The following is a 12395-nucleotide window of genomic DNA, read 5'->3' as shown; positions in this document are numbered from 1 at the left end:
GAATAGGCCTTCCGTCCCCTGGCTTCAAGTCCTCGCTCCTGGCCAGAGCACTGCTCCTGTAGCTCCCTCTGCACCCCGCCCCCTCCCATCCCCCCATAGCAGGTGTCCCACCCTGCCTGGCCGCTCAGTGCCTGCATATGCAAATTAAACCCGCCATCTTTGTTGTGTTAATTTGCATGCTCACTCCTGATTGGCTGTGGGCGTAGCGGAGGTACAGTCAATTTACATGTTTGTCTATTATTAGGTAAGATTTTTCACATACTTTTTTCCATTTTATTCTCTTTGTTGTAATTGCAACGTTCAGTTATCTGATCTCCCAAATGTTGGGAAATACCTTTTTGCATCAGGAGTCCCTTTGACAGTGAGAGTCAGTCATAACTGTCTCCTGAGTCCTCTCTATTTTTTGTTTTTTTTAAATAAAAATCCTCACTGCCCTAGCTGGTTTGGCTCAGTGGATAGAGCGTCAGCCTGCGGACTGGAGGGTCCCAGGTTCAATTCCAGTCAAGGGCACATGCCCGGGTTGTGGGCTCAATCCCTAGTGAGGGGCATGCAGGAGGCAGCCGATCAATGATTCTCTCCCATCACTTATGTTTTTATCTCTCTCCCCCTCTCCTTTCTTCTCTAAAATTAATAAAAAAATATATTTTACAAAAATCCTCACCTGAGGATATGTTTTTCCATTGATTTTTATAGAGAGTGAAAGGGAGGGGGAGGAGGAGGAGAGAGAAAAAAACATCAATGTTCAAAAAACATCTATTGGTTGCCTCTTGCACGCACCCCAACCGTGGGACAGGGATGGAACCTGCAACCCAGGTATATGCCCTTGACTTGACCTATGCCCTTGACTGGAAATGGAACCGTGACCTCCTGGTTCATAGGTCGATGCTCAACCACTGAGTAACATCAGCCGGGCTAATCTGCTACAACTTTTAAACAAAATGGCAAGAATATAGATTGTACACTCTCCCATTTTAAACCGGTACCAGTTGTTCAAAATAATCCTTTTCTAAACGTGTATTTTACATTTCAAGGTGATTGTAGAGATGAACTCGTTATGGAATCTTCTAGACTTACTTTCGCTTGGGCAACTTGAGAATGAGGATGCCGGAGCCGGGGCTGCCTCTGAGTCCCGCGGGTGACTTGGAAGAGGCTCTGGCATTCCACCAGTTTGTCAGTGGAGACTCAGGGATGGACTCTTTCCCTGGACCAGCTTTTACAGCCACGCTTGACACACTCCCGGTTTTCCTCCTGTTCACCCCCCCACTTCCTTAGCCTCTGAGATTTACAGCTTCGAAAACTACAGCACTCTTTCCTGCCCCTTGCATTTAAGTTAAAAGCTGACCAGCCTGAAATATAAAACATAGAATTATGGTAATGAGCGAGAGGTTAAAAGCTATCATGGCAAGGGACACTGGAGCAGGTTGGGCTGACGGATACGGTAAAATTATGTGTGGAATTAAGACAATAAAATGCGGTGGGATTAATGGAGAAAGGCGTGCACAGGGGGTCAGAAACAATGCCGTATCAGCACATTAACTGGCTGTGGGCTGCAGCGCATAGCTTTAATATATGCCTGCTGCGGAGGAAAAATAAGTAATTTAGTCTTGTTTTCTTTAGATGAATAAAACCACGGGCTTTTCAATATGGGAGGGGCCTATATTCCTTTCTATATACACTGAGTGGCCTGATTATGATGATCTCTGAATGCATACTAATCTGTCCACTCAGTGTATATCCTATATAATAAAAGGCTAATATGCAAATTGTCCCCGTCACCAGGAGTTCGACCAGCAGGCAGGCCGGCCGACCACCCATGTCCCCTCCCCGTGGCCAGGCTGGCCGGACCCCACCCATGCACGAATTCATGCACCGGGCCTCTAATATATATAGTTCAGAGATCATAATAATCTGGCCACTCAAAATATATATATATACTTAATTGATTTCATAGAGGAAGGGAGAGGGAGAGAGAGAGAAACATCAGTGATGAGAGAGAATCACTGATCGGCTGCCTCCTGCATGGCCCCTACTGTCCCTACTGGGGATCGAGCCCGCAACCCAGGCATGTGCCCTGACTTGGAATTGAACCATGACCTCCTGATTCATGGGTCTTCACTCAACCACTGAGCCACACCGGCCAGGCCTGGAGATGATATTGACTAACTATTCTAAGATCTGCTAAGATCTCACTTTGGCCCAAGAGCCAGTGTGCAGGACATTCTGAATGATTGTCCAAACAGGTCACTCCCTCCCTCCCTCCCTTCCTCCTTCCCTCCCTCCCTCCCTCCCTCCCTCCCTCCCTCCCCCACCCCCACCCCCATCCCCACCCCTGCAACCCTTCTAAGCATAAACAAAGCAGGTGTGGTCCAGGCAAACCCAGCGTTTTCCGTGTTAAAGCAAATAAGCGCTTAGCACTCAGCCCGCCTTTGTGGTGTTTGCTTCCGCCTTTCAACGTGCTTGAGGTTTTCACCAGCCCAGAACATTGGTTGTGAAGAGGCGGAAAACATGCAATTTCTACCAGATGGGACGGCCTTCCCGAGCCGCGCTGCTGAAGTGGGATCCATCAGCAGCGCCTCATGCTCCATTTGTCCAGAAAGAAACCCACCCGGGGAAGCCCCGGGGAACGCGCCTGTTAGGAAAGCACCTTAACACGTGGGTGTGAATAAAAACATGCCCGCCCGTTGGCATTCATCCAGAAGAAAATGTTTTTTTTTTATTTTTTTATTTTTTTTAAATATATTTTATTGATTTTTTACAGAGAGGAAGAGAGAGGGATAGAGAGCTAGAAACATCGATGAGAGAGAATCATCGACCAGCTGCCTCCTGCACACCCCCTACTGGGGATGTGCCCGCAACCAAGGTACATGCCCTTGACCGGAATCGAACCCGGGACCCTTGAGTCCGCAGGCCGACGCTCTATCCACTGAGCCAAACCGGTTTCGGCAGAAAATGGTTTTTTCATTAACCCTCTCCCACTTACATGTCTCTGGTCTTTTCTAAATTGTTTTTGGATCCTTTATTCTCTTCGCTGGAGAAAGACATGGAGCACAAAAGCCACATAGAGCCATAATACTTAAAACTTGCAAAGTCCTTTCTCCCTAATTCTGGTTTTTAAAAATATATGTTTTTATTGATTTCAGAGAGGAAAGGAGAGGGAGAGGGAGAGGGAGAGAGAGAGAGAAACATCAATGATGAGAGAGAATCATTGATTGGCTGCCTCCTGCACGCCCCACACTGGGGATCCAGCCTGCAACCCGGGCATGTGCCCTGACTGGGAATTGAACCAACCATGACCTCCTGGCTCACAGCTTGATGCTCAACCACTGAGCCACACAGGCCGGGCTCTCCCTAATTCTTGACCTCATTGTCTTTCTGCAGACCTTATTGGGCAAGGATCTGACGCCTCTTTTCCATTTGCCATTCCATTCCTTACCTTTCCTCCTTCATTGTATTTTGTTTATTTATTTTTTAAAAATATATTTTTATTGATTTCAGAGAGGAAGGGAGAGGGTGAAAGAGAGAGATATAAACATCAGTGATGCGAGAGAATCATGGATTGGCTGGCTGCCTCCTGCACGCCCCACACTGGAGATCGAGCCTGCAACCCGGACATGTGCCCTGACCGGGAATCGAACAGTGACCTCCTGGTTCATGGGTCGATGCTTAACCACTGAGCCGCACTGGCCGGGCTCCTCTCCTTCATTTTAGAGTGTGTTGGGTTAGGAGTGAGTATTCCAAGCCAGAGGAGCCCTCTCGGACCTCCCCTGCCCGAGAAACCCATGCCCCGCAGAATGCGGTTCGGGTAATGAGGAAACCTAGGTTCTTTGGAGGCTCCGAGGTGGCCCTGAGTGAGTCGCTCACTCTCCTCTCTCCGCTTTCCGCTTTTGCAGATGTAAAGTGGACATCGCCTCGCTCCCACTCAAGCAAGCCAACTGCTTGGAGCTGCCCCTGGACAGCTGCCCGGGGGCCCTCCTGGTGCTCATCACGCTGACTCCGTGCGCGGGGGTCTCCGTGTCCGATCTGTGCGTGTGCCCCTTGGCGGACCCCGGCGAAAGGAAGCAGATCACCCAGCGCTATGTGAGTGCTTTGCCTCGCGACTCCGGCCCCACCCCCACTTTTCAAAAAATGTTCTTATTGATTTCCGAGAAGATGGGAGAGAGAGATAGAAGCACCCATGATGAGAGAGAATCATGGATGGGCTGCCTCCTGCACGTTCCCTTACTGGGGATGGAGCCCGCAACCTGGGCATGTGCCCTTGACCGGGAATCGAACCGTGGCCTCCTGGCTCATAGGTCGATGCTCAACCACTGAGCCACACCACCCTGGCAACCCACCCCCACTTTTAAGTCGCACCGAAGTCTATGAATTGAGAAACTGCGTAGAAAGAGATCTTAGTCCAACGTTGAACGGTACGTCTCATAAAACAAGACATCAGACCCAGAAGTTAATGTGTTGGTGAGAAGGTGCAAGCAGATTGGAATTTACCCTCATGCTATTCTACAGGCCAACAAACGGATTTGGAATTTGTAGCTTTTAGGAAGTCTTTGGAGGAAATGGAAGCTCTCAAGTAGACAAACTACTGTTTAGCAGGTCTGTGTAGGTGACTGGGAATTTTAATACACGTTCACAAAATAGCTATTTTTTTTAAGCGACTATTCATGGTTACAGTGTTACAGATAACTTTTCCAGAACCTTCTAGATGCAAGTGAGAAAGTGCTGTGTCTTATCAAGCCAAGCCCTTCAGAGGCATGGAGGACTGTCCTTCTGTCCCACCCGGGATACTATTGGCATCTGAGAATTTTGTCTAAGTAGTTGCGATGTGCTTAAAAGTCCACTCAGCACTTTTAAGTCAAATGGCTCTGTCCTCTTCACTTAATGTTTTCTCCTCTGGCTTTTTAGGTGTCTTTATTTGCATTCCATTTTTATCTCCTCTTCTTTGTGAATCAATATGTTTGTTGCCACCCACGAAAGACACGCTTTAGGAAAGTGGCATAAAAGTGAAGCAAAGACGAATCTTTATTTAATGGGGATATTATTCTCGGCATAAACTTGAGTGCCTCCAGTCCCTTCCCTGGGCAGGTGTATTGATTAATTGAAAAATTCTCCATCTCCGGGAGTACAAAACCCGTGGCCACCCATCTTACTGTTAACGCACATTCTCCATACTCCAAAGACGTTTCGACACAATCCACTGTTCATATTTTTGTCAGATGGCTTTAGGTAAACAAGGGAAGGATTGGTGATGAAAAATAAAACTTTCCTCCACATTTTCCCATGGATAACTTGGAAATTTTACCAACTTCATGAGGTGTGTCGAGGTGTGTCACGTATTTATAAGGTGGCACTAGACAAGATCATAATGACTGCTCTAGGTTTATTTTTTTTTTAAGTTTTTTTGTTTATATATTTCTTTATTGATTTCAGAGAGGGAGGGAGAGGGAGAGGGATAGAGAGTCAGAAACAACGATGGGAGAGAAACTTTGGTCAGCTGCCTCCTGCACACCTCCTACTGGGGATGTGCCCGCAACCAAGGTACATGCCCTTGACCAGAATCGAACCTGGGACCTTTCAGTCGGCAGGCCGACGCTCTATCCACTGAGCCAAACCGGTTAGGGTTGAAGCTTTTATTATTCTATCTTGAAATGCTTCAATGACAAGGATTTTTTTTTTATCCTTCCATAAGCCCCCGGGGTCAACTTATCACAGGTTTTTAGTTATGTAATGATGGCACAAATACTATATCCCAAGGTTTGAAAGTGGCATCGTGTTCAGTGAGTGTGTGTTGAAAGCACTCGAGGGAGTTTATCTGCTTATATCTCTTTGATACCCAAGTTTTGAAGGACGAAATGTACATAGACATCTGAATATTGGCTGTATACATGCTTAAGAATTAGAAGGTATATTGAATAGATATTTACTTAATGCCGTATATCAGTAGATATACCGGGTGGGCCAAAATAGGTGAATGGTCGTTTATATTGAAACTACTACAATAATTAATGAATTATAATACAAGAATAAACTGTGGCCCTGCCGGTTTGGCTCAGTTGATAGAGTGTCAGCCTGGGGAGTCAAGGAGGGTCCCAGGTTCGATTCCGGTCAAGGGCATGTACCTTGGTTGCGGGCACATACCCAGTAGGGAGTGTGCAGGAGGCAGCTGATCGATGTTTCTCTCTCATCGATGTTTCTAACTCTCTATCCCTCTCCCTTCCTCTCTGTAAAAAATCAATAAAATATATTTTAAAATAAAAGAATAAACTGTGTTTTGCATCCTCACAACTATAAACCTCCTTTTGCCCCACCCTGTGTCGAAGTCTCGGCAAACGAAAAATTAGCATAAATGTGAATGCAGACCTGATGCTGGATGCTCCGTCTCCCATGGAATGAAGGAGCTAAAGCGAGGACCAGAAAATCCACTCTGCCACTCCATCCATCCCTCCCCTCTTTCCCGCGGGAATGAGCATCCACGGATGGTCCAAGTGTCGTCCTCTGGCATCCATAAAGTTCGCACAAACGAGGCCAGAGTGATGGTGCCTTCCTGGGTGATTTAGAAGTTTCATTACAGCGAGAGACGGAGACGAGGAGGATGAATGCCGCTCCGCACACATCTTCCCGGCGGGATGCCTGCGCCATCACCACAGGGCCGCGTTAAAAGCCGATTGTATGTGTTTGTAATGTGTTCATTTTGGAGCTGGAGTTAATTAACTCTCAGCCGCTGGTAATCTGGTTGCTGTCGATGCCTAAGTGTCCCGTTGACGGATATGGTGCACCGGGCAAGGTTTCCAGGCGTTTGCATGAGAAAGCCCGCGGTCCACGGAGAGAGCTTGCCCCGTAGGGCTCTGGGGCGTGAGGGGGTCGTCGGAGCGGTTTTCATCTGTGACCCACGTGTGTGTGTGTGTTTGTTTTCCTCAGTGCTTGCAGAACTCCCTGAAAGACATGAAGGACATCGGCATTTTACAAGTGAAGGTTTTAAAGGCCGTGGACCTCTTAGCTGCTGATTTCTCTGGTAGGAGCCATTTTCACCTATTTATTTTTAATATATATTTTATTGATTTTTTACAAAGAGGAAGGGAGAGGGATAGAGAGCTAGAAACACCGATCAGGTGCCTCCTGCACACCCCCCACTGGGGATGTGCCCGCAACCAAGGTACATGCCCTTGACCAGAATCGAACCTGGGACTCCTCAGTCTGCAGGCTGACGCTCTATCCACTGAGCCAAACCAGTTAGGGCTGCGTTTTTATTTTTATTTATCGCCCTCTTTGACGTCATCTTATGGCAAAGCAAAATCCTATGTAATAAAGAGCTAATAAGCTAATTAGACCGAACATGGGAACGACCGTCCGGACGACCTTCCGGACGAAGCCGGGGCTGTGAGGGCTGAGCCCCTTGCGTGAATTTTGTGCGTCGGGCCTCTAGTGTTTTAATAAGTACAAGCATGTACACAGCAATCATGCTTTTCCAAATAAAGCAACGGCTTTTGACCTGTTTCATCTCATGGCACACATAAACTATTTACTGAAATTCAAAAAATATATTATACCCTTTGCTAATCTGACAAAAAAGGTACAATTTTGATTGATTTACAGGGGAAAATGATAGTAATTGATTTCCTTTTTGCTCCAAAGTGACTTTTTTAAAAAAAAGCAGATGCCTATACTTATATATGAGGGTTTCTGGTACCAAGAATTAACCAATCAGATGCAACCTTATTAGGCGACGTGACCATTAAGATGCAACTCCGTTAACGACCTATATGTTTATGGTTCAATACAGGGAACTCACACCAGGTGGCTATGGTTGTGTTGGCTGTTGTCATTTTTTAAAATTTGACAATCTAAGACAGTGGTCGGCAAACTGCAGCTCGCGAGCCACATGCGGCTCTTTGGCCCCCTGAATTTTTAGCAAAGGCCAGCTTAGGAGTACCCTAATGAAGTTAATAACAATGTACTTACCTATATAGTTTAAGTTTAAAAAATTTGGCTCTCCAAAGAAATTTCAATCGTTGTCCTGTTGATATTTGGCTCTGTTGACTCATGAGTTTGCCGACCACTGATCTAAGGGAAATGGGGTCAGTGCCCCTGATTAAATAGTATTGCATGTTTAAAAAATTATTGTGGCCGAAACCGGTTTGGCTCAGTGGGTAGAGCGTCGGCCTGCGGACTGAAAGGTCCCAGGTTCGATTCCGGTCAAGGGCATGTACATTGGTTGCGGGCACATCCCCAGTAGGGGGTGTGCAGGAGGCAGCCGATCGATGTTTCTCTCTCATCGATGTTTCTAACTCTCTATCCCTCTCTCTTCCTCTCTGTAAAAAATCAATTAAAAAAAAATTATTGTGGCACATCATTTGAAAATTGCTGAAACAGAGGAGCAGAAAAAAAATAAGATGCTGATAAGCCATTTTTTTGACGGAAGGAACAATTTCTTCCCCAAATTATTATTTTTCAAATAATTGTGCTGTGGTTCTGTAATGTACTTGTGCGTTTGGCTCTCAGGATATTTGTGGATTCTTAGTGTCATCACTTTGCGAAATTAATCTTTTGGTGAGACTTTTCTCTGGTACCTCCAGAAACAGAATCTTCTTATTGCCTTTACTCTGTGCCTAAAGTGTGTTTTCTTTTAACTTTTTAAAATAAAGATTTTTATTGATTTCAGAGAGGAAGGGAGAAGGAGAGAGAGAGAGAAACCCAGTGATGAGAGAGAATCATTGATCAGCTGACTCTAACACGCCCCACACTGGCATGTGCCCTGACCGGGAATCAAACCGTGACCTCCTAGTTCATAGGTTGATGCTCAACCACCGAGCCACGCCGCCCAGCCTATCCCGTTAATCATTTTAAGGCTCTGATCTGTCCCTGTCTCATTAAGAAAGACCTACCCGTTTCTGCTAGACAAATCAGCCCCCTCGCAAACCTTGCTTAAAATTCACCTCCACTGTGAATTCCTTGTAGACTTGAATCAACCAAATTAGATTCCCATGAACTTGAGTTTCCTCGTCTGCACCAACATTCCTTACCTCCTGGAGGGTTAAATGAGAACCGGCATAAAGCATGGTTTTGTGCCCAGAGTGGGAAAAGCAGGACTCCTCCAGCCGACACCCGTCCCCAGCAGCCAGCAATGTCCCCGCTGTCCCCTGTCACTGGCCCAGGCGTGCGTATGTTGGGTTTGCCTGCATCGGGCCGCTTCTGTGAAATACAGGCCTCACGACGGGACAGAGGTGCACAGATGTGGGATGTAAGAGACACAGGGAAAGTATACAGCCAGAGGTCAAAGGTGGAAGCACTCGGTCCACAGGCCGGGAACATGAGGGCAGTTTTCATGGAAAAGGTGACATTTGCTAAAAAAAAAAAAAAAAAAAAAAAAGCAGAGCTTTTATGAGGGTTCCATAAAGGTAACGACCTGGTGGTCTGTGTACATCAGGGCCTGGTCCGGCGCCAGGCGTCGAGTGCATGCTTAATAAATATTGGCCAGATGAAGGATATGACCTCTAAAATCCATTTATTACGTGTCATCCCACTTCTGTAACTCATATAAAGGTAAAATTATTTAAATGAGAAACCTCCGCCTGCCGTTCGAGGAATGTAAATGAATTGTGAAGTGGTGTCGGACGGAGCAAAAGGCGATTGAGTGCGAGGTGCTAAAACACCGTGAAACTGCATGGCCGGGGGGTGGGGGGGAGGGGAGACCCTGTCAAGGTGACATGGCATGGCTGAGGCAGAGGTCACCTGGGAAGACAGGAGGAGCACAGAGGAAAAGCACAGACCCCGAGCGTGTATGTGTCTGCTCGGTACCTGCCGGGGTGTTTCTCAGCATCGAGAAGGGTTCAGGAATCTGGAGAAGGGCTGTGTGTAAACTAACAAAGAGACTAGAAATATAACTTTGGAATACATGGGGGAGCTAGCGGAGACTTCGCTATAGTAACCAAGTTCTCCCTAATTTCCGGACCCAGGGCCCTGTGTTAACACAAATTGCCTTAAAGCAAAGCAGATATACATACCCAAAGGTAAGGTTTGGTTTACCTTAGGCACATGCGGCTCTTTGGCCCCTGGAGTGTGGCTCTTCCACAAAAGACCACGGCCTGGGCGAGTCTGTTTTGAAGAAGTGGCGTTAGAAGAAGTTTAAGTTTAAACAATGTGGCTCTCCAAAGAAATGTCATTCATTGTGCTGTTGATATTTGGCTCTGCGGACTCATGAGTTTGCCCACCACGGCCTTAGGCATTGGCAGGTTGTGGGAAATGCCTTGCTGTTCAGCTGTTTGCCCAGCAGGAGGTAACGTAGATTTTCAGGTTTGGGGAAATGCTTTCAGTGGTTCCAGCAGGCAACAATATGATTCAGCCCTGCTGAAGCCTGCAGTTCCATCAACCTTTTTTTTAAAAAAAATATATTTTATTGATTTTTTTACAGAGAGGAAGGGAGAGGGATAGAGAGTTAGAAACATCGATGAGAGAGAAACATCAATCAGCTGCCTCCTGCACACCCTCTACTGGGTATGTGCCTGCAACCAAGGTACATACCCTTGACCGGAATCGAACCTGGGACTCTTCAGTCCACAGGCCGACGCTCTATCCACTGAGCCACACCGGTTAGGGCTCCATCAACCTTTTGATGAAACTTCTTGCATTTATGACATGTTGGAATTAGCCTCCAGCAGCTACCATTGGGGAACATTTGGGACATTCATTTATTTTTTTTATTTACTTATTTATTTTAATACATTTTTTTATTGATTTCAGAGAGAAAGGGAGAGGGAGACAGATGGATAGAAACATCAGTGATGAGAGAGAATCATGGATCGGCTGCCTTCTCCCCCGCCCCCCACTGGGAATCGAGCCATCAACCCGGGCATGTGCCCTTGACTGGAATCGAACCCAGGATCCTTCAGTCCGCAGGCCATGCTCTATCCACTGAGCCAAATTAGCTAGGGCTTTATTTTTTTAATATATCTTCATTGATTTCAGAGAGGAAGGGAGAGGAAAAGAGAAAGAGAAACACCAATGATGAGAGAGAGTCATGGATCGGCTGCCTCGTGCACGTCCCCTACTGGGGATCGAGCTCACAACCCGGGCATGTGCCCTGACCGAGAATCGAACCATGACCTCCTGGTTTATCGGTCGACCACTGAGCGACCGCGGCCGGGCTGGGCATTTCATTTATTATGGGAAATCATTTTTAACTCCAAGTAAAAAATATTTATTTAAATTTTATTGAAAGGTCCCCTATGTTTGGAACCTTTTCAGGGGGAAAAAAACTAATCAATCCATCAAGGATTGATGCATGGCTCTATAAATGCTTAAACGTCTTTGTTTCTCCGCCTTCCTCTCTGCCTGTCTCTTCTGTGATATTAATACGTGCGGCATTTTAATGAGCTTTGACAGGCTTGCCTTCAGGGCGTTGGTGCCGCCTGTTCCGTGGGGCCGGGTTGCTGGAAGGAAGTTGCCAGTTTCTGGAAGGAAGTGTGCTCCTCGTTAGCTGGGACAGCTGAGTGTGCGGCTCCGGAGACGGGCTGGGGAGACGGGCCTGGCCCGAGCCCACCTGTGGCCCTGGAGCCGCCCCAGGGCTTTCATTAGAAGCGCCAGGCGGTGACCCGGGGCCCGTGCTGATGGACTGTCTCGTCGGTCTCTCGGAGGAGCAGAGCTGACACCTCTTCCCAGTCTGCCACACGGTTACGTGGCCGCTCGGCCTGGGCGGAGGCATGCCGCCTCGTCTACCTGAGTATCAGGCTCAGAGCACATGCTCTTTCCCTTCCAAGTTCACGGCTGTTAAAGAGACAGTGTGTGCTTTCACACTGGCAGGCTCCTTCCTACCCAGCCTCTACCCTGTGTCCTGCAAAGTATTCCCAGAGTAGAGCAGTCTTTATATATATATATATATATATATATATATATATTTTATTGATTTCAGAGAGGGAGAGAGAGAGAGAAACATCAATGATGAGAGAGAATCGGGGGCTGGCTGCCTCCTACACACCCCACTTTAGGATCGAGCCCACAACCCTGGGCTTGTGCCCTGACCGGGAATCGAACTGTGACCTCCTGGTTCATAGGTCAACACTCAACCACTGAGCCACCCCGGCCGTGCAAGCTTTCCTTTTCTTAAGGCAAAAACTTGGAACTGACTTTTTGGAATTACACTTTTGCCCGTTTGTAAGCAACACACATATAGCATATGTGCTCACAATGTATTGAACATATAGGATCCTCCATGTGTGTGGCCACTCACTGCAAAGCTGTTTTAACTCCTAAATAGCCGTGTTTGTACTTTTCTCCGCTTCCCTCACACCATGGGAGGCCTGTAAGCTATCGTAGGCTTCACTTACAGAAGAACAATGACCTATATTAACTCGAAGGGAATCTAAGAAGGGAACAGAGATGAGCTTCTGTTTTAAAAGAAAACACGA

The 12395-nt window shown here is 46.9% G+C and overlaps 1 protein-coding gene across 1 annotated transcript in view; it reads left to right on the top strand.

Moving 5' to 3' along the window:
- The window catches only part of MCTP2 (multiple C2 and transmembrane domain containing 2), a 143952-nt gene that overhangs the window by 70840 nt on the left and 60717 nt on the right, over positions 1-12395 (top strand). The window contains exons 11-12 of the mRNA XM_079763895.1: positions 3891-4077; positions 6913-7006. Coding sequence (XP_079620021.1) covers positions 3891-4077; positions 6913-7006 — 281 coding nt within the window. The remainder of the gene's footprint in view (positions 1-3890; positions 4078-6912; positions 7007-12395) is intronic.

The sequence above is a fragment of the Cnephaeus nilssonii genome, assembly GCF_951640355.1.
Source record: "Cnephaeus nilssonii genome assembly, chromosome: 24".
In the NCBI taxonomy this organism is placed as follows: Eukaryota; Metazoa; Chordata; class Mammalia; order Chiroptera; family Vespertilionidae; genus Cnephaeus; species Cnephaeus nilssonii.
The sequence above is the reverse complement of the archived record's forward strand: the minus strand, read 5'-3'. Positions and strand labels throughout refer to the sequence as shown.